Source organism: Chelonoidis abingdonii, chromosome 1 (assembly GCF_003597395.2).
Source record: "Chelonoidis abingdonii isolate Lonesome George chromosome 1, CheloAbing_2.0, whole genome shotgun sequence".
NCBI lineage: Eukaryota > Metazoa > Chordata > Testudines > Testudinidae > Chelonoidis > Chelonoidis abingdonii.
Window position 1 is genome coordinate 128,251,551 of NC_133769.1, and position 23,372 is coordinate 128,274,922.

Genomic DNA, 23,372 nt, shown 5'->3' on the forward strand with positions numbered 1-23,372 from the left:
AGTGCCAGCAATCTTCAGGCAACAACAACTGGCAGCAGGAATCCACTAAAATCTACCCTTGTCTCCACTGGAACAACATTACATGTGTGCTTTAGTGTGGTAAGCTGCCAAAAAGCACTCTCTGACTGAACAAGCCACAGGATGTCTTCAACTCTTTCAGGTAAGAAATTACATTCTATTCAGTTCTTATTCCACACCCATCCCCAGGGTATCTCGGTACTTTCCAGGGGTGTATGGTACAACATGACTAGCATTGTATAATATATACAAGTAATATTATTATTATTGTTATTTTAAAATCATTGATTTAAAAAAAAATAGCAGAGGTGGGCCAATGAGTTCAGCTTAAAAAAAATGGCAAGACTATTACGTGTACATAGCACCTGCTGTCCACAAGGATACCAACGTGCCTTACAGACTTGGTACACTAATTTACAGAATAGGCTCACAACTCTTTGGAGCAGGAGGGGCAGAATACTGTGGCCAAAGGAAACTACAAAGGGAATTTTAAGTTGGCAAAATATAATTACCCAAAATGGACAGATTTTAATAAAAAGAAAAAGCAACTGTGCTTCCTTTTAGTGAAACTTTGGGTAAAATGGAAGTAATCTTTTTGTTTTTAACAGTAAATAGGCCAGATCTTTAGCTGCTGTAAACTGGTGTTGCTCTGCACTGAAATCAACAAGGCTATTCTGATTTGCTGCAGCTGCGGATCTGTCCTTTCAAACTCATTCCTGGAAACACTCTCCTCTAATCTGGCTGGATAGAACATCCTGATGTTTCATCAATTTGCAAGAAAACTGCTGTCAGGACAGACACACATTCTGGCAGCGCTGATGAAAAAGAAAATACTCTAAAACTCGTTAACATACTTCACATTATCCAAGTTGATTTGAAAAGCATTTCCTAGGCTCTTGCACTCAAAGAAATATTTCCGGTTTTTTTTTCCTAGGAAGCATCATTACTGCTTGCATTGTATTTGCAGACCAATTTTCTTTCAGAATAAAAAGCAAACTGCAGTATGGATGACTTTAGGGATGATAGGCATTAGAGATGGAAAAGACCCCTGAGGTCATTCTTTCCATTCCCTTCCAGTGCATGACTGTTCCCTACACTCAGTGCTTTGTCCTCTCTGGTTTGAAATGACTCATTGATAAGGTTTCCACCACTTCCTTTGGGAGATTATTCCACAGCCTACTTGACTTCAATGTTAGGATGTTTTCCTTGATATTCAGCCTAAATGTTTCTCTGTTCTGTTTCCTCCCTTCACCCTTAGTTACGGCTGAACCCACCCTAAACAATTTCTTTCCCTCCTTGCATCCACATCATGTTTGTGCATATCAGGAAAAAATGTGAACAGGTCACATTCTAGTCAGCAGAAATTTGGGTAAAGGTTCTGCCATGACGCTGTCATCAGGTGCACTGCAGGGAGGAAGTAATGTCACATTGGCTGTTCATGTGTTTTGTGTACTCTGGGCTCAATCTACTGCTCACTGTAATTAATCAGAGTCTATCTAGTAACTTCAGGGGGTGCTGGATCAGGCTTTCTGTTAGAGAAGTGGGCCTTCCAGAAAGGTGTAGTGAAGGCCACTTCCCTCCCACCATGCACTATCCTCCATAAACAACATAAAACAAGCAAAGAGACAGCAATGGAAAACTGCCTCAGGCTCAACAAAGAGCTAGTTTTCCCCACTCTGCACTTGAGAAATATTATATTTGTCTTACTGTAGCACCTATGAGCTCTAGCCAGGGACCAGGACACACTGTGCTAGGTGCTGCACAAACACAGAAGAGTTTACAATCTAAGTAGCCAACAGAGGTTTTGTCCTAGGGTCACTGCTGGAACAGAACGAAACTCAGCAATTGCAAACTGTACTTCACTGTGTTATTAGCTATGCTTTGCAAGAGAAATGAACATGGTTGTAAAATGGCACTGGAGGCCACCACGTAGGGATTAACTGGGTCTGTCCTGTCACTCTCTTCTTGACTTTCCTTTCCTTTCCTTTCCCTTGCAGTAGCCTGTACTCTCTTGTAGTAAGAACAGCACCAGGTAGTAAGTGTTTCCAGGATCTGGCCCTTTGCTAGTAAGCATATGTATTTTATTATAAAAAGTAAGATGTTTTATGAGAAAAAACAAAATAAATCCCTCTAGATGAAATAATATATATTTTAGAAATCATTTTCCAAGGCATTATTTATACATTGTAATAATAATTACAGAACAATGAAGATTTTAAAATTATATTTATTGATTTCCATAAGACAGTAGTAATTTGGCAGACCAAAAAAAAGGCCAGACAAACCAGAGACTGTGAATACAGCATAATGAAAAGTACAGCGCAAGCAGATTTGACTTGAAGGCTGGGCACCAAACATTTTCTTGATGTCTTTTGAGGAATTAACAAAGCATCCAAGTGGCTCTCTCTGCACTACAGAAGTCGAGCAGGTTCTCTTTGATTATTAGTTAAGCCTGTTCCCAAAAAATAGGCCTCATAGATTTGCAAAGGATTATGGGAAAGCTGTTTCTAGGTCCTTTTTCCCAATTGCATTCATGCCTCAGTGCCTCAGTGTACAGGGTCTGATCCTGAGAGGTGCTCAGCACCTGCATTTCCCACTGATTTCAACATCAGCTCAGCATCTAGCAAGAGGGTTTACTATGGTTAGGACAACTCAGTGTTTAATGTTTATAAAAGGCAACAGGATGAAATGTTAATTAGCATAAAATAGCTGTTTCCTATTAGGTTGTGAGCCATGAACCTATGAAGACCATTGGTTATATGGAGCTGGGAATCTTGGGACAGATGTGGCTCTCTCATAATATTCGGATAGATTGTCCTCTCCCAAGGTAAAACCCATGGGATTGAGCTCAGGAGAAGAAATTTCCATAAGCATCAAGTCACAGAGATCCCTCTACATTGTTCTATCAGGAGAGAGGAGCTCCACAGAATATATAATATACAGCCTGAGGGCTGGGTTACCTTTTTGGAAATCTCCATAAGGTCAGATGGGATGATTGGTGTCACCACAGTCATGAGCCACTCCTAGCCTGCCCCGCTCCTCCCCTGCATGGATCCTGGTCCTACAAAGCATCTTCTGATGGTCCTGGGGATGGACAGTGCTATCGAACCACTTGAATTCCCCCCATCCATGGAGATCTGTTTGGGTCCAGTCCTTGGATAACAGTGGGATGAGCTGGGCTTTAGAATTAATACAGAACTTTTTGACATTCAAAATACTTTACAAACAAATAATTAAGACAACCTACTCCCTGTGAGGTGGGATTTTATAGATGGGGCAATAGAGGCAAAGAGAGATAAAATGAGTTCAGAGAAAAATGAGTCTCAGAACCCTTGTGAGGTATGACAGGTACAAATCCAATGAATGCTTGAAAAATGAAGAACTAGTTTCTTTGATTCTATTTGGCTCACAGGCCCAAGACTTCATTCTGCAATGGGCTACTTTTCTTCATCTTCCAGGTGTAATGCCAACAGACTCAGGTAATTTGTGGGCAGGACTGAACCTGGGACTACTGAAACTTAGTGTGTGAACCTCTACTGAATGAGCTAAAAGCTACGTGGCTAATAGCCAAGGCTGTAGCAGACTCATCAATCCCTCTTAGGGCTAGTTGCCACTAGAGAGGGACAGATTACCACACCAAGCAGGCATGGATTACACCCACACAACTTCTCCTCCCCAGACTCATCTGAGTATCCTCTCTGGGGCCTTCAAAGTAGGCCATCCTGTAAGACTCCAGGTGGTAAAATCTGAGGAGGATCCAGATTTAAGTGGCTTAGAAAAATCTGACTTCAGAGGATGACAGGGACTGGGAACTCATTCACCTCCTCCCAGACAATTTCAGCTGACTTTCCCCTCATCTCTTGGAGGGCCCAACTCACAGCTTGTGAACCTCTCTTCTACCAGGGCCAGCTCCAGTGTTCTTGTGATTGGTGGCACTTCAGCGGCAGCTCTACTGCCACCGCCGAAGAGCTGGATGTGCCGCCCCTCTCTGTTGGCCGCCCCAAGCACCTGCTTGCTGCCCTGGTGCCTGGAGCCAGCCCTGGTAGCTACACAGATTGACCATTATAATTTAAAGAGCCAATAGGTCAGCATTACTCCCCTGGGGATGCAGCCTCCAACTTCACGAACTCTTCCTTCATTTTCTACCATCTAGTAAACAGGAAACCAGACACTGCTCCTCGATGTCAGGCAATATCTCACCACCAAGCTACTGAGAAAGGCTCTGGAAGGCTGTTTTTGGTGGGAGTTATTCATGGTATTCAGAATTCGTGATTTTATAATCCAGGCAGTGAGAAAATATCCTGAAACTTAGGTTAGATTTTATAACAGTATAAAACAGATGGATGTCTGTGGAAGAAGTTTCTCCCTGTTTTCATTGGAGATGGAAATGAAATTAAACTTGACTCCAAACATGCCAAATTTTGAGGACATTTGCATCTATATATGGATCCAAAATTTTAAAGCAGACTCCTTTCCTTGTAACTGGCTGAATCAAAAGCCAGCATGTCAACATTCCCAAATCTGAAGCAAGTTAGGATCTGCCTTTTGCATCCAAAACTCATCTTTAGTTAACAATGAACACTGCCCCGGGGATAGATTTGACCAATGGAATCTTCTTACCAGGACAGTCACAGTCTATCCTGTTTTGCCTACCCTATTTTGATTCCATTATAGTATGATCATTACCCACTGCTGGCCTTGAGGACACCTTTGTGGGCCAACTTTGCCTACTCATTTTCATATGTTGGCTGCCTCCACTGGATTTGACAGTTGTGTAAAAGAGAGAAAATAAATCATCACAGTATAAGAATTATTACATTGTAGATACTTTTAAACATCTTTCCCCACTGTACAACCAAAATAGATGGTTATTTTTTAAAGATTTTTGCTTTGGTAGATAAATGCTTCCCCCCTACCCTCTTAAAACACAGAATAATTATATAAATAATATGTAAAATATTATATATAATATACAATCTATATATAATGTTTTACATATTATATACACCCTATTATCAGTCATTCCAAATATATAATCAATCAAAATGTAATGATAATAGTCAGTGAAACAAACTTTCTAGTACATATCAGTCTACACAGAAACAACATTTAAATTCTATAGTGTCACTCAACAACCTAGTCTCCTCATTCCCTGAAGCAATGACCCACATATTACTATCTTTGCTGCAGAGCATTAAGGAGCTCCCCCATCCCCCTACGCATACTCCTATTCATAGATCCTGTGTTAGAAGTTAGAGAAAGTGGTGGGTGTAAAAGAAGTCGGGGTTGGCAGACTGAAGATATAAGGTGAATTGAGAAAGTACTTCTGTAGAGCAGAGCCAGTGGGTGCAGAAGAACCGATGTACATCACTCCACCTAAATTAGGCTGCAAAAGAAAAACAAGATTCCTGGTAAGTTTTAGAGGTGGAGTAAGTGCATATAGCATTAAACCAATACTCCCTAAATTGCCTTTAGTTAGTTAATTTATTTTTCTTTCCCCTTAATGATTGAAGGGCTCATGAATGGTGCAGGAGACTGAGGTCTTCCTCAGCCACAGAACAGATAGAGTAGCAATGCAAATATTCGCCATGGCAATCAGCTGATTTGCCTCAACCCTGATCTGGAAAGATTATTCAACTGTCCATTCAGTTGCTGGTCCTTCTGCTGAGACTGCCACAAGGGAGCCAGTTGGGAGGATGTTGTGAGCTCTGTGCACATTTGTTCACTAGGAACTGGGTTAAGACCACCAACTCATTGACATTTTAGTCACATGTGTTCTGAGAGAAATTCTACGCAGCCTCTCAGAGGTAAAATTGGTAAATCTTAGTCTTTCTCAATTCTTTGAGCCATCCAGTACCTCCTCTATCTCCTTTAAGTGACATTAGACAATGGAATGAGTTGAAGGTCACTAGTTCAAAGGCATCAAGCAAAATAATAATATATTAATATTAGTGGGTGACAAAAGTGACTAATAATTTTAGGTATCTTAGAGAGATCTCATTTTCAGAAAGTGATGAGTGCCCCTCTTTTGAAAATCAGACCCCTCTGAAGTGTCTCCAGATGAGCCCCCCCATGGAGGCATCCAAAAATCACCAATCACCTTTGAAAATTGTTAATAAATATTGCAAAAACTAAAATGATCTGAACTGGGGAAAAACAATGGCATATTTAAATGTACCAATATATTAAACTCTAACAAGATTATATATCAAATTAATTTATTGTTTTCCATATTGAAACTCGAAGGGGAACTGACATTTCTGCCACTGTACCGAAAATTTTGTGCCAAGAAGCTGATATCATCATGACCTTGTGATCTGTAACTGAACTTCAGCTTTCAGTCAGTATACAAATATACCAATGTCAAAGCCACAGTGGCTAAGAAGCATTCTTTGATTGTTGCTTTAAATAATTATATGGAAATTTAAAACCTAATTATTGGACCATTGAAAACAGGTGTGAAGTCATTACAATGATAATGCTAGAGCACTCACTTGGCATAGGATATAGAGCCTTAATTCATACCCTGGTGAGATCAATAGGAGTTTTGATATGGGCTTTGTGCTCAGGCTCTGTGTTCATTATTAGCAATAATGTTTGCGGACTTATACTGTGCTTCTTATTGAAAAGATTCCAAAAACCCCATCAGAGGCATGTTCTGTCTTTGGCTGTGCACATGTGGGTCCAATAGCTTTCCAGAGGACAGGTCTGCATACATAAGGCAGAATATGTCCTTTAGAGATTGCCAGTTCCTGAGAAACACTGCTTCTAACCTGGTGCACATACAACACGTTCAGAGCAACTCCTGCTCACCACTATTTACTTAAAATGCACACTGTAAGAAACGCAGATTTTTCACATCTGAAAAAATCTTGGTCACACGTCACTTTTTTGTACATACAGAGATGGGAGCTGAGTCTAGGATTGCTGCATGATAAAAACATCCTCTAGAGGAATAAGGAAGAAATTGTGTTTTGAAAGGAGGTGACCTAGTGGTTAGAGAAGATGAGTAGGTGTCAGGTGGAATCCTGAGTGCTAAAACTGACCTTGGGAAAGTAGTACAATTTCTCAGTGCCTCAGTTTAATAATATCTAATTCATAAGGGTGTTTATGAGGCTAATTATTAATTAATCTTGTTCCAGTGGTTTGAGATCCTCATATGAAAGTAGCAAAGAATTATTATTATAATCCAATCCCCAGGTCTGGTTTATGATCAACTACCTACAGGGATTTAAACAAAAACCAACAACCCTGAAACAAAACTGCCCATTGGCAGGTGCCTTGGCATGCAGCTAGTCTTTTATGATCCCTTTCGGCTATAGAATATTTTTAGACACAAACACACCCACTACATAACATTATAGAGTGGAAAGTATTCTCTTTTGTGAAATGTGCATCTTTTTATGTTGGGCTGTGGAATCCAAGACTGAATTTAGGAACATTGGCATTCTAATAGCAAGGCAAACTACTTGCCCATCTAGTCCAGTATCCCACAGATGAGAGTGGCCAGTATCAGTCCAGATGCTTCAAAGAAGGATACAAGAAACACTATAGTGGACAATTATGGAATAACATCCTCATAGGATAACTCTTGGCCTCAAATGCATCTTTTAGCAATGAGTTCCACAGATTAATTATGCATTGAGGGGAAGAGTTTCCATTTATTTGTTTTTAATTTTAATTTTATTTAATGTCCCTTTGTTTCATATATCAGGAGAAAGGATAAATAGGAACACACTATTTACCTTCTGTATAGCATAGTTTATTTTCTCTCATGTTTCCTTTTATTCATCTCCAAACCACAAAATTGAATCTTTTCAATATAAAACTTTTCATCTAATCATTTAAATTACCATCTCTGGACCCATCTATTTCTGCAGTATTTTTTCTGAGATAAGATGACCGGGACTGAATACAGCATACTAGATGTGGTCATACTATTGGCTTATCTATGAATGAAACCATAGCACCCTTGATCTACAGAAAGTAAGAAAGAAAGAAGTGTTTATCCAATAAACACCAGGAAAACACTGGAAATGGTTATTTGTATATAAGTGTTTGTCTAGTCTACATGGAGCAGTAGTGTGGATTATGGGAGTGTGATTTCTGAAGTGCACTAACGCATTGCAAATTAATTGATCTGTGTAGACCCAGATGGTGTGCACTGACGATTCCTAAGGCCTGGTCTACACTGGGGCAGGGGCAGGGGGAATCGATCTAAGTTACGCAACTTCAGCTACGTAGCTGAAGTCGACGTACTTAGATTGACTTACTGTGGTGTCTTCACTGTGGTGAGTCGACTGCTGCTGCTCCCCTGTCGACTCTGCCTGCACCTCTCACGGCAGTGGAGTACAGGAGTCGACGGGGGAGTGCTTGGGGGTCGATTTATCACGTCTAGATTAGATGCAATAAATTGATCTCTGCTGGATCGATCGCTGTTCGCCAATCCGGCGGGTAGCGTAGACATACCCTTAGTGTGCTTTAACATAGTGCTGTTTGAAACAGTGTTATGTTGAAGTGCACTAAGGAACATTATAAAGAGATTACTCAGTACACTGTATTACAATAGAAAGCCCCCAAACTACTACATAAAACTCAAAATTGCTAAAAATAACCCATCCCAAAATGAAATTAACAAACCCCCCAAAATAGAACTCCTATTATTTTCTATCCACTTCCTTATATGTCCTAACATGATTTACCTTTTTGACTGCTGCTGTACATTAAGCAGAGATTTTCACTGAGCTGTCCACAGTGACCAAGTATTTTTCCTGAGTGGTTACAATTAATTTAGAACTCAGCAATGGTTAAGAGCAATTAACTTGTTTCTTCCAAAGGTCATTATCTTGCATTTTACAATAGTAAATTTCATCTGCTATCGTAATGTCTGCCTGCCTACATTTGTTAGATCCTTCTGAAATTCTTCAGTCTTCTCTAGTTTCAAGTGGCCTAAATTATTTTGTGTCATCTGCAAATGTTATCACCTTATTGCTCACCCTCTTTTCCATTTTGTTAATAAACATAGTAAACACCACGTCATAGGACAGTAACTCCTCACTTAAAGTCGTCCCGGTTAACATTGTTACATTGTGATCAATTAGGGAACATGCTCATTTAAAGTTGTGCAATGCTCCCTTCTAATGCCGTTTGGCAGCCACCTGCTTTGTCCACTGCTTGCAGGAAGAGCAGACCATTGGAGTTAGCTGGTGGGAGCTTGTAATCAGGGTGGACTGGCAGCCCCTCCTCAGCTCCCTGCTTCCCTAAGTTCCCTGTGCTGCCTCTGCCCAGCAGGCTAGCAATTGTGAGCACTGAGCTGTCCCTCCCCCTCTGCCATGTGCTGCTCCTGCCCTCTGCCTTGGAGCTGCTCCCAGAGACTTCTGCTTGCTGTACAGGGGGAGGGGGAATTGGGGGGCTGGCAGGGTATCCCCCTCCCCCTCCCCCCTGCTTACCCCATTTCCATAGAGCAGGGGGCACACATGAAAGGGTTCAGGATGGAGGGAGCTTCCAGGCAGCAGCTGGTCTCAGCAAGCTGATCTAATTAACAAGGCAGTGTATTTAAGACTGGGGTCAGCTGCTTAAAGGGGAAATGTGCATCTCTTGCTCTCAGACACAGGGTGTCTCTGTGTCTCTGTCTCTGTCTCTGTCTGTGATGCTCTCCCCCCTCCTTCCATGCCTGCTGCCTTGTAGAGTGAGGCTACATTAACAACCAGTTAACCCTTGAGGGCTCAGCCAAATGCTAATTTATCGTTTAGCAGTAAGGCATTCCCTGGGAAGTATTCCACTCTCTGACTCCTCCACCTCAACCCAGCTTCACAATCATCATCGCTGTGTACCAGTATTAAATTGTTTGTTTAAAACTTATACTGTGTGTGTGTCTGTGTGTGTGTGTGTGTGTGTGTGTGTGTGTGTACACAGAATATAGTCTTTTGTCTGGTGAAAAACATTTCCTTGGAACCTAACCCCCTCATTTACATTAAATCTTATGGGGAAATTGGATTCACTCAGCATCGTTTCGCTTAAAGTCGCATTTTTCAGGAACATAACTACAACATTAAGTGAGGAGTTACTGTACACAGATTCTTAGGGCACTCCGCTATTACTCTTTCACCACAGTGAAAATGTGCTATTTATTTTGCATTTTGTTTTCTGTCTCTTCATCAATTTCTAACAGCACTTTACCTGTACTTTAATATGTTTTACAATATGGCCTAATAATAAGAGCTCATAGATATTGAATGGAAATATTTTTCAGTTAAATTCACAATGACATCACTTTTTATTTAAGCAAAAGTTGACCCCAATGATCCTCATGACACTTTGATATGATGCTTTTAAAATATTTCTATGTTTGGGTTGTACTGGACTCCATCCTTAAAATGACAGTGTCAAAGAGCACCATGAAAGCATCTGGCTGATGTTTCAAGATCATTATATTGTCACACATCACACTCAAACAATAGTTCTGACATCTGCTGCAATTAGATCACTCGTGCATACTTGTCTCCTTGCATCAGTGCTGTGTGTACTCACTAGGAGTGCTTGTGGTGATGCATCATGGGGTACACCCTGGGGAGGTAACCCAGTGTACAACTTGCCATCGCCCACAGCACTGCCTTTTGGGACATTTTGGCAATGTATGAGGGGGCAGAAATGAGTTGGCAGGAGTAACTGGGAGCAAGGCGTCAAGTTCCTATCATGCACCCTTTTCCATCCCATAGTTTTCACACCATTTTTAAAAATCCCACAATCCCATGCAGTGCTGTTCACCCTTTCTGACTGAAACATGGAGCCTTTGCAGCTCTGCACTACTGCATTCCAAACGCGGGACAAATGATCTTCCAGTATCTGCAGAGCCGCAGGAAGAATTGCCGCAGCAGCAGGGGACCTCATGAGTCCATGGAGGACACATTGCTGTGGGACACAGCAAAAAACAATTCAAGGTTGTTGGTGGCATTCACAGAGCAGTGGCAGATGGTGGAGAGCTGCTTCTGGGCCTGAGAAACAAGTCTGTAGTGTGGGTTTGGGATGATTAGCAGTGGCTACAGGACTTTTGGATGTGTAATGCCACATTCCTGGATCAGTGTGCTCAGCTCACCCCAGCCTTTTAGGACAGGGACACCAGAGTGAGAACTGCACTGACAGTTGCAAAATGAGTGGGAAGCACTCCGTGGAAGCTTGCAATGCTGGATTGCTATTGGTCAGTGGGAAACCATTTTGGAGTGAGAAAATTCACAGACAGAACCATTGTCATGCAACTATGTAGGGCTATTGTCTCCTACTTCACAGCACTGTGACTCTGGGCAATGTGCAGGACCTAGTGTTGGATTTGCAGCAGTGGGGTCCCAGAACTGCATTGGGTCAATAGATGACACACACATCCCTATTTTGGCCCCAGCCCACCTTGTCACACAGCACATCAACAGAAAGGGCTGCTTTTCTGGGGTTATGCAAGTGTTGGTGGATCACCAGGGATGCTTCACCAACATCAATATTGGCAGGTCAGGGGAGGTACATGATGCTCTCGTTTTTAAGAACATAGGACTGTTCAGAAAGCTGGATGCAGGGACATTCTTTCTTGACTTGGGATTTCCATTGGTGATGTTGAAATGTTAATAGTAATCCTGCAGGACCCAGCATACCCCTTGTTTCCCTGGCTCATGAAGCCATACACCAGCCAACTTGACAGCAGCAAGGAAAAATTCAACTACTGGCTCAGCAGGTGCAGAATGACAGTTGAATGTGCTCTCAGTAGATTGAAGGGACGTTGGTGTTGTTTACATTGTAAATGACAGATTCTCCGTAACGTGAGAATCTTTAAATCATGATTTGAGGAATTCAGTATGTCATCCAGAGGTTCTGGGTCTACTACAGGAGTGGGTGGGTGAGGTTCTGGGGCTTTCAATGTGCAGGATCTCAGACTAGATGATCATGGTGGTCTTTTCTGGCCTTAAAGTCTACAAGTCTACTCATAAGATTGGATCTGAGTGAGAAAAAGTAACCCAGTGATGATAGCTGCCTGTTGTGTCCTGCACCATATCTGTGAGGCAAAGAAGAAAAGTTGAGGGTAAAGGTGGAATGGCTGTCTGATGAGTTTGAAGAGCCAGACACAAGGACAATCAGAAGAGCTCAGTGCTGAGTTATGCAGTTGTGGGAGGACTTGGAAGAGTGCTTTAATAGTCAGCCACAATAACATGGTATGGTTAACTGTGCTGTACCTGGCCCTGAAGTTTTGGGGGCTGTTAGGAACTGTATGGTGTTTGGTGTACATCAATGAATATAACACTGTCTGTTAATGCACCTATGAATTTTGTTGTGCTTGCTGTACATTTATAATAATTACACTGTGTTTGTCACTGATCCTGTGAGTTCAGTTACCCTGTGTATGGCAATGGTGCTTTCCGAAGTCATTGCAGACTGGCAGGGGAAAATATCCTACTGCAGAGGAAGAAATAAGGCTGCCATCCCCAAAATCCCTAGCATTGCAGAGTACCTCCAAGACAGTTTCATCAAGATGTCTCAGGAGGATACAAGGGACATCCCTGTGCACATAAACAACCTGCTCCACATGCCCACCCTGGGGAATGAAGAGCAGTTGACAATCACTATCTCTTCCAGTACAAGTAAAACAATGAAAAGTCGATACCTGTGTCCTGCTACTTTGGGGTCAGGCACCATCTGGACATTTAAACATTGCAATGGGAAATGCATTCACACACTTACCAGAGGTTAATTCCCCTGCATTGGGCTCACCTGTGCTCAGCTGCCAAGACTGATTAGATGGTAGAGTCTTGAACAGATTCTGGTTCACAGCATAGCTGGATTCCCTGGTCATATGTCCCCTACCTCCTCCTCCTCCTCACTATTCACAGCAGGGTCTGTATCTTGGGCTCCTTGGAGGTACCCAAAGTGCCCTGGTGGGTGCTGGTGGAGTCTCCACCAAATATGGCATGCAGCTCATTGTAAAATCAGCTAGTTAGCAGCTTGGTACCAGATCAACTGTTGGCCTCCCTAGTCTCCTGGGATGCCTGCCACAGTTCCTTAGCTTTCATAGAGTCAGAGAATCATAGAATATTAGGGTTGGAAGGGACCTCAGGAGGTCATCTAGTCCAACCCCCTGCTCGAAGCAGGACCAATCCCCAGATTTTTACCCCAGTTCCCCAAATGGCCCCCTCATGCAGCATTGCTTCTGATCCCCATCATACCTCTTCACCTAAAGGCCCCATACAACCTGCTTGTAGATGTTCACTTTTCTACAACTGCATCATAACTGTGGCTGCACAGCTTCTTCTCCTCACTGCCCCAGAGCTCCGATATCTCCTGTCTACTCCAGGCAGGAGTGTGTGGCCAGTATGGTCAATTGGTCAGTTGCACACAATAAGAGAGAATTGCAAGTTGTGCTTGCCAAGCTGAACCTCAGGAAATGTCATTCCAAAAATATGCTTCTGGACTCCAAGACTCCTGGGCTGTGGAGTTCACATACCACAGCAGTCAACATCAGATTGTGAGGGTCCAGGGCTTAGGTAATCTGGCCTAGCGGTTATGGCTGGGTTGGTGTCAAGGGGCAGCCACAAGGCAGTAGTCAATGAGCAGGGCTCAGAGTAATCACTAGAACTGAGATCAACAGGCAAGAATCAGGATCAGAATCAGGCTGGAGTCAGAGACCGGAGATCAGAGGTAATTACCAGGTTGGAATCAGAAGGCTAGAGTCAGGGTCAGAGTCAGGCTGGGGTCATAGACTAGCAATCAGAAAGTGAGGTGAGGTCTGGAGTCACAGCAGACCAGAAGTCTGCATGGTTTCTCAGATAGCTTCCTGGGCCACCATCCCAGGTTAAATAGTGAGCATGGGCTAATCAGAAGGCCATAGGGTGCTGTCATTCTGAATTCTTTGGGCAGTACTTCCTGCTGTGCCTAATCTACACAGTGCTCCTTGGATCTAGCTCTACGTGGCCTCCTAGTGGCAATATCAGCAGTCCCGGGCTCCACCGACCTGGGTTCTAGTCCCATGGATTTTTACAGAGGCATTGTAGGAGAGCTGCTGGAGGATTGTTAGGGTTGACATAGGTCATGCAGTGTCTACATTGGCACTCTGTCAACTTCAGTACATCAACCATGGCTCCATGTTGTCCAGTGAGGTGTTGTTACTACATTGCTATAATGGGCTTTCACAGCAGCAGGAGACAAATGTGAGTGTAGATACATGCACAACTAGGTTGATACAAGGTGACTGATATTGACTTAACTTTATAGTGTAGACCAGTTTTCAGTACTCCTGGATCTAGTGACCTCACTTGGCAGTGGATATGAGTAGGCTATGATCACACTGATACAGCTCACCTCCAAATTAAGATGACAGGAAAAAACCATTAGGGTAATTCTTGTAAAACTTGGGGTAAGCACAGAGAACAAGTAGACAGACATCAGCCTGATTGATGGATCTGATGCTATAAATTAATTATCTCACTCTCCTGCCCAGTGGAGGAATCTACATAGATTACAAAAAGAACAAAAAGAGACTTTCTACAGGAGTAATTGATCAGAGCAAACTGACAACTTTAAAAGGTGGGTTGCCTTTTTTCATTTTAGATGAAGGTTAAGAATGGAGTAGTCACCCTGTTTATTAAATCTCCAAGTGACAATGAAATAAAGGTAATGTATTCACAAAGCTGATAACATCTTACATTACAGTTATGTAGACGCTTTTCATCACAAAGGACCCCAAAGTACTTTACAAGTTATGGCTCAATCCTATAAAGTGAGAAGATCCTCCTGAGTGGAAAAAAGGGCCTGGAATTCCCAGGGAAGTTGTAGTGTTCCTCCCCCCCCCCCCCACACACACACCACCCAGGTGATGCTCCGCACTTTGCAGCATCAGTCATTTATAAATGCAACACCTTGTATGAGATAGTAAGACAGAAGACTAGGTTCCAGATCCTCAGCTCATGTAAATAAACTGCAACCATTTACATCAGCTGAGAATTTGGTCCTAGGAGTCAGATTGCTGGATTTTATTCTCAGCTGTGCCACTTGATCACTGGGCAATTCATTTAACCTCTCTGTGCCTCAGTTTCTCCATTTGTAAAATGCGGATTGTCACAAGGTGGCACTGCCCCCTTAGGAAGGAAGAGGCCAGTGCACCTGTGACTGGTCCACTGACTCCCAGTTGAACTATATTGGAAGGAACATGGACAAATCGGTAAAGGGATCGAGAGAAGAAATATGGGGCTTTCGCTGCTTCCTAGAAAAGAAATACTGGCTACAAGCCAGTATGCCTGGGTAGTGGGAGAAGGAGACACTGGAGCAAGAGAAAGACCCAGCGGAGTGCCCTGTGGCAACTATCCTGTACAAAGGACAGGGAGCTGGGAAAGAATCCAAGAGGGACATGAGACTTTTATTAAGCCCAGGGTGGGTGGACATTGTTATTCCATTGTTTCAAGGAAGACTGGAGCCTGAAGGAAGTCAAGAGTGAAAAAGGTGGCAGAGCATGAGGTGGTTTGAGTTACTTTATGGCACTTAAGTTTAAATCCTTGAGCCAGGTAATAATTAATTATCCCATGACAAAGGATCCTCTGCCCAGGAGAGTATTTGAGAAGTATTAGCAGTGACCCAGAGAAGGGGAGAAACTGAGGCTGGGCACCTGCAGACACTTTCTTGCCAGGAGGTGGCACTGGCATGGGGCCTAACAAGTAACAGGGTTATTAATACTTCACAGAGTGATGTTAGGCTACAAATATGCAATTCTTTCGTAATGAATAAATGTGTTACATTGCTTTTGTTTTGTCTTTAAGGATGACATTTTTAATCTCATCTGTTATCAATTACACTCTCTTTACAACTCCTGTTGGATGCGAAATCTTGAGTGTAATGGAGAAGCTGCAAAGGAATGTAATTAAATTAGGAATCTTCTAACATGCTGAGAATACAGTATAATTAGGTCCAAGCTGTGAAGCTCAGGAGCCTGCCCCTGCTTCCATTGGCTTGAAGATGAAATAGCAATTCCAGATCTGAATCTTCTCCAGTGTTCTGAGTTAGCCCATTATAAAAAGAGAGTGAGCATCTGCAAAGAGCATCTGGAGATGATCTTCTTTGATTTCATCAGTGTTCTTACCTGGGGCTTTGGTTCAGGCTAGGGCAGTCAAGCAATTAAAAAAAATAATAGCAATTAATCACACTGTTAATAATAGAATACCATTTATTTAAATATTTTGGGATGTTTTCTACATTTTCAAATCTATGGATTTCAATTAAAACACAGAATACAAAGTGTACAGTGCTCACTTTATATTTTTTATTACAAGTATTTGTGCTGTAAACCCCCCCAAAAGAAATAGTATTTTTCAATTGACCTAATACAAGTACTGTAGTGCAATCTCTATCATGAAAATTGAACTTACAAATGTAGAATTATGTACAAAAAATAACTGCATTCAAAAATAAAACAATGTAAAAATTTAGAGCTTGCAAGTCCACTCAGTTCTACTTCTTGTTCAGCCAGTCACTCAGACAAACAAATTTGTTTACATTTGCAGGAGATAATGCTGCCCGCTTCTTGTTTACAGCGTCACATGAAAGTGAGAACAGGCATTGGCATGTTAGTGTTGTAGCAAGCGTCACAAAATACTTACGCGCCAGATGTGCTAAAGATTCATATGTCCCTTCATGATTCAACCACCATTCCAGAGGACATGCATCTATCCTGACAGGTTCCGCTTGATAACAATCCAAAGCAGTGCAGACCGATGCCTGTTCATTTTCATTATCTGAGTCAGATGCCATCAGCAGAAGGTTGATTTTCTTTTTTAGTAGTTTGGGTTCTGTAGTTTCCACATCGGACTGTTGCTCTTTTAAAAATTCTGAAAGCATGCTCCCCACCTTGTCCCTCTCAGATTTTGGAAGGCATTTCAGATTCTTAAACCTTGAGTAGAATGTTGTAGCTATCTTTAGAAATCTTACATTGGTACCTTGTTTGGATTTTGTCAAATCTGCAGTGAAAGTATTCTTAAAATGAACAACATGTGCTGGGCCATCATCCGAGACTGCTATAACATGAAATATATGGCAAAACACGGGTAAAACAGAGAAGGGGACATACAATTCTCCCCCAAGGAGTTCAGTCAAAAATTTCATTAGTGCATTATTTTTTTAATGAGTATCATCAGCAAGGAAGCATGTCCTCTGGAATGGTGGATGAAGCATGAAGGGGCATATGAATGTTTAGCATATTTGGCATGTCAATACTTTGCAATGTCGGCTACAAAAATGTTATGCAAATACCTGTCCTCAGTTTCTCATGACACTGTAAATAAGAGGGCAGCATTATTTCCTGTAAATGTAAACAAACTTGTTTCTCTTAGCAATTGGCTGAAAAGAAGTAGAACTGAGCAGACTTGTAGGCTCTGAAGTTTTACATTGTTTTGTTTTTGAGTGCAGTTATATAACAAAAAAATCTACATTTGTAAGTTACACTTTTACAACAAAGAGATTGCACTACAGTACTTCTATGAGGTGAATTGAAAAATACTGTTTCTTTTGCTCATAATTTTTACAGTGAAAATATTCATAATAAAAATATTAATATAAAGTGAGCACTGTACATTTTGTATTCTGTGTTGTAATTGAAATCAATATACTTGAAAATGTAGAAAAATATCCAAAAATATTTAATACATTTCAGTTGGTATTCTATTGTTTAACAATGCAATTAAAACTGATTAATCACAATTAATTTTTTAATCGTGATTAATTTTTTTGAGTTAATCATGTGAGTTAACTGCGATTAGTCAGCAGCCCTAATTCAGCCTCATTTTAGGGATCTTGATTTGGGCCCAGCTTTCTCATGAAGCATCCTTGAGGGCAGCATAGACTTTTAAAAATATATCTCTGATTTTATTTTTATTAGGGCTGGTCAAAAATTTTCCATCTGTACTGTTTTTCATTGGAAAATTGGATTTTCAACTACAATTTTTTTCCATGAAAAGTGTTAACTTCCTTTGGAAAATTTCAATATTTCATTAAAAAAACCCCAAACATTAAAATATTTTTTATTCAGAATGACACCCCAGTGCATCATGGGAGTTCTAGCTGATGCACTTTATGCTCCTGTATGGCTCTCTGGCTAGACTACATCTCCCAGGATGCATATTATCCAGGGACTCTTAGGGAGCAGAACAATTTTAAATACATCTGAAGCAGGAAGCCTGCCAAACAACCAGTGGGGCCACTGGATGATCAAGGGTGTCAAGGCTCTTGCAGAGAAGCTAAATAAATTATTTGCATTGGTCTTCACTGGAGAGGATATGAAGGAGATTCCCACATCTCTGAGCCATTCTTTTTAGGTGTTATGATTAAAAAAAGTGATCTAAAAGTCATTGTGGATAGCCTTCCGAAAACATCTGCTGAGTGTGGAGCAGCAGTTAAAAAAGCGAACAGAAAGTTAGGAACCATTAGGAAAGGGAGAGAGAAAAAGACAGAAAATATTATAATGTCATTATATAAATCTATGGTACTCCCACACCTTGAGTACTGCATGTAATTCTGGTTACCCCATCTCAAAAAACGATATATTAAAATTAGAAAATGTACAGAGAAGAGCAATAAAAATGATTAATGATATGGAACAGCTTCCATATGAGGAGAGATGAAAAAGACAGACTATTCAGCTTAGAAAAAAGAGATGACTATGGGGGGGATAGGTGGAGGATAGGTCCATCAATGGTTATTAACTAAGATGGTCAAGGATCCAACCCCATGCTGTGGGTATTCCTAAACCTCCAAATGTCAGAAACTGGGGATAGATCACTCCATATTCTCCCTGTTCTGTTCATTTCCTCTGAAGCCTCTGGCACTGGCCACTGTTGGAAGACAGGATACTGGTCTAGATGGGCCATTGGTCTGACCCAGTACGGCCAACCTTGTTATAAGACACACCTTCTGTTCCAACCAGCTCTAATTTTTATCTTATTCCTGCAAGGGAAAAATAAAATAAATATAAAAGTCTGACCTTAGGTTAAGGGTAAAGCTTCACCATGTTGAGAAAGGTGGTGGACGTGGCATTGGGGGCCAGAAGGAGAGGTTCTGCACTGACTGTAAGAGTTGTAAACCGGCCTTGTGCTGATCACCCAATGTGAAAAATGTCCCTGGAAGGAGGAATTTCAGGGTTCCTTTCCTATCCTGTTGTGTAAATACGACATGATTAGCAGAAAATGACTTGCCTGAACTAAAACCACAGATCTAAGGCTCCCAAACATGGGGAATGCCCAAGATAGGAATCTGAATTTTGTAAATCAGTCTTATCTCCTGAACAAGCTGATCCAGAACTGTGGCTTTGAACACCCCAAACTCTGAGGAGCTTGAAACCTAAATCAAAATTTTGCCATTAAGCCCATCTCTAACCTTTTAAAATAAAAGCTCCTTTTCTGCCAACAACATGATGTAGACTGGGGACCCACATTTTGTGGGTTTCCTAAAACTTTAATGCCCCCAGACATCCTCCACACAGACTCTTACTCCTAGGTCTCCCTTTCCCCTCACTCCAGTGAACTCTTCTCCTCAACTAGTAGATTCATCCGGTGTGCAAAATGTGGTATATGCAAATTTGTCATCTTTCACTTTTTACATAGCATTGGCTCAATTGTCCACGACAAGTAAAATGGAAGAAGGACCTTGAGGAGGTAAGTCACATACCAATTTCATCAGTATGCTCTCTTCACTGATAGCACACTGGGTCTCCTGGAATCTTTGTTAAGCCCACAGATAGGAATTGCAGCTTGTTTTCTCGATTCACTGTCTTTGGATGAGATCAAAACTTTCTCTGGAATGAGTTCCAGTGAGCTGTGACCCTAGGAATAAACTGTTTGTCTGTGTACACCTATTCCTTGTTCAATATATTTATCCTCATGATTTGTGAGGCTTTTTTCATTGAGTTGGAGACAGTGCTGTACAGCTGCATCACTGTGCAGATTGCACAATGTGATAGGGGAAATAAATGGAAATCCTAAACCTTGACATAGAAAAACTAGTTTGGTTCCAGACTTGCTGCACTTTACCTCCTTTCTTGCAAACACAGAAGGGGTTTTGGGCATAACTCAAAGCCTGCTGCTGCTCTTCTTGGTGGGTGTCAGATATAATAAAACTCTTTCAGAACAAAAATGAAAGCCCTTAACATACTGCTTTTGTTTCATTTCTACGCACATTTCAATATGTTTAAAAATGAGTGAATAATTTAGTTCCTGTATGCCATTTGGTTCAGCTCACAAAGCCTCATCGTAAAAACAGGCAAATTCTGAGGCTCCACAAATGTCCCCCCTAAATAGGTATGCAGAGCAGATCTAATGTATGCTCATTTCATAGCTGACAGCAGCCCCAGGCAGGATCCTCTTCGCCACCCCCATGCAAATGGTGCCCTTGCAAGAACAAGGATAATCTGTTGTGGGGAAACCGCAAAGGTGGGACTATTAGTTAGTTACGTATAAACATTCAAACCCACACTTGATGTTGTTCTTACATGTTCCTCCATGACTGCTCCACAGATATTGACAGAAGCCAGAAGCCAAGAGTTAAATCTCCACCCTATGACCCTGACTGCTGGACATTGGTTTTCTATCTGCAACATCTGCACAATTTTTTCCTTAAAAGGGAAAGTAAAATTTCTCCACTCCAACATGGCTTCTTCTCTCCCCATTCCACGCATACTCATCATATCACTTAACAGTAAAAACAGTGCAAGTTATAAAAAAAAAAAGTTTTGGCTCTTAGTCTTTATTCCCCAGCCTGGTCTAACCCGTTTCCCTTTCTTTCTGCCAAACCAAAGGCAATTTAAGTAATTTACCTTCCCCCCAAAGTGCTTTTATCTTTTGGAGTTTCAGCCAATTTTCCTATCTACCTGCTCTCAAGCTAATTAAAAATAGCATTTACAAATTATCTCTAGAGGATCACAAAACTTGAAACAAGTCTCTACGGTAAAATAACAATGGGAGTATATTCCAGAAATAACATCCCTGGAAACTTGGAGCCACATCCTTAGGCGATATAAAGTGGCATAGAGGCCAACAGATTTAGGCCCATTTACACCAGCTGAGGACATATATATATATATATATATAAAATTAATTCAATACTCATAAAAAGTGCTACACTGACTGCCCTGGGTACTGTAATCTTCTGTTTTATCAATAGAATACAAGAACCTGGAAGGAAAGACAGATGGACAGACACCAAGCCAAGCTTCTACACATCGTCCTGCCCCACCAATGTCCTTCAGCTGGAGTATGAGAGGAATTCCTCTGAGAATAGCTCTACAGCTATTTCCTCTTCAGCTTCTCTGGCAAGACTCTCAACACAGGTGGAAGGTAGGATTGGGGATGGTGATCTAATTCAGAAAACATAAGAAACTCTGGCACCTGGGCCATCTTTAGAACCAACTTCTTTTAAAAAAAATATTTTAGGTTCTGAAGCATTTTGATAACTTGGCACTTCTGAATTCTCATTAAAACAAGAAGGGAGAAAAAAAATGCCACAAGGAGTGTGACCATTCTCCTGACATTTCTTGCTGAATCTTGCAGACTCAAGAGGATCAGATGTACATCCAAACTTGTGACTGTTTATCTAACTTGAACATGAACTCTGAAGCTTTGGCTGTGCATCTATCGCTACTTGTCATGCAGGCAGATGTCTTCTAGGAACATGACTGAGGTCATCATCTCATTTCATATAGAACAATACAAAATAAAAAAATGGTAACAGGCCATATCGCCAGCCTTATTCCTGTCCTGCTTTGTGCCATTCTGCTGGATGACAAGCAGCCAACACGGGCCAGTTGGAGACTTCTGGATGGGGTAGAGCTGATATGGCTGGTTCTATACTGCCCACTTGCTGCCCCGATATAGGAAGCATTGCCAGGGAGAGTGGCTGTAGCTAGAGCACTGCTCTACTCTGGCAGTTTTCAGCTGACATAAAGGATCTCTGGGGGACTGTTAGCCAGGGGACAAGTGACAGCAGTCCTGAGGTAGCTCTGGCTAGTGCCAGAGCTGCATCCCAGAGACCAGCAGAGTACAAAGGTATTGTTAAGCCACCTTTGAATTGCCAGCCAGAGGATCAGGGACAAAGACTTGTAACTACTATCACATGATTCAAACAACTCTAGAGATGAAAGGCTCCATTGCCAATTCACTATTTTTTAAGACATTCAGATAGCCAGAAACTTGAATTTTTCTAAGTTACACCAACTCACTTGCCATGACAACCCCTCCTTTCATTGACCTCTGGTGCTTTTATCAAGTTTAACGAACACATACACAACATCTCGCTGGGAACCAGATCATGAAGTGCATGAGGTGACGGTAGGAGAGCAAAGTAGCCAAAAGAAGTTCTCTTATTCTGGGACTGGTTCTCTGGAATGCTATGGTGCAGTCTGCTCTGCTGTGCTGGCTGGCCATGGAAACCAAGAGGCTGTCTGCCAACCAGAGATTGCCGGAGTGCAGTACTGTCAAGCCACATCCCCTGCTTTTCTTGTCTCTAACTCCCTTTCTACACTGGTCTACTCAAGCTAGCGACTGCCTCACACCAGGAGAATCCCGAGACGAGGAGATAGGGATGGTTTACAGCCCCTTTGCACTGCCCTCCAGAGAACCTGTATCTATATATCAAACACATGCATCATCATTAGTATGCTAAGCCCTGTTCTAGCATATGTTATTACTTTGGTCACACATTTCAGCTAGGGACATAGATCTACTCCAGCTGGATGTAAATATTCATAGACTTTGTTTATTGCAGACTTAGAAGATATATGTGGAACTATCTATGCTATACGAGTGGACTGTGCACCACATTGTTTAATACAGATATAAAAATGCTCTAATTTACTGAAGCAGTGTAGCTGTGTGACCAGGGGCGGTTCCAGGCACCAGCATGCCAAGCGCATGCTTGGGGCAGCAAACCACTGGGGGCGCTCTGCCGGTCACCGCATGGGCGGCAGGCAGGCTGCCTTCGGCGGCTTGCCTGTGGAGGGTCCGCTGGTCCCGCGGCTGCACGCCGAAGGCTGCTTGCCTGTGGAGGTCCGCCGAAGCCGCAGGACCAGCAGACTCTCTGCAGGCAAGCCGCCGAAGGCAGCCTGCCTGCCGTGCTTGGGGCAGCAAAATGCCTAGAGCCACCCCTGTGTGTGACACAAATACTAATCAAGCTGGTGATTCTCCTAGAGCCTGGTAGAAATCACATCACCTATTTCCCATATCTTTATTTAGCTCTTTTCTCCCCCATTTAGAAGTAGTCTTAGCACATGTGAAAAGTGCAGGACAAACAGCACTGGAGAATAAAGTTCTTTGTTCCTCTGCAGAGCAGTGGCAGTACAGTCTCACCCC

At 42.0% G+C, this 23,372-nt stretch overlaps 1 protein-coding gene across 8 annotated transcripts in view; it reads right to left on the minus strand.

The window, feature by feature from the left end:
• Positions 1-2,255: 2,255 nt before the first annotated feature.
• Positions 2,256-23,372, minus strand: part of LMNTD1 (lamin tail domain containing 1) — a 303,586-nt gene continuing 282,469 nt past the window's right edge. For 3 of the 8 annotated variants that reach the window (XM_032767277.1, XM_032767272.1, XM_032767278.1), the window contains 2 exons: positions 19,016-19,185; positions 5,340-5,404 (listed from right to left, as the gene is read on the minus strand). In XM_032767277.1, coding sequence (XP_032623168.1) covers positions 19,036-19,185 — 150 coding nt within the window. In that variant the 3' untranslated portion in view covers positions 5,340-5,404; positions 19,016-19,035. Of the gene's footprint in view, positions 5,405-7,871; positions 7,996-19,015; positions 19,186-23,372 lie in introns of those variants that run through there. The other 5 variants (XM_032767275.2, XM_032767274.2, XM_032767279.2 and 2 more) reach the window with 5 other exon arrangements.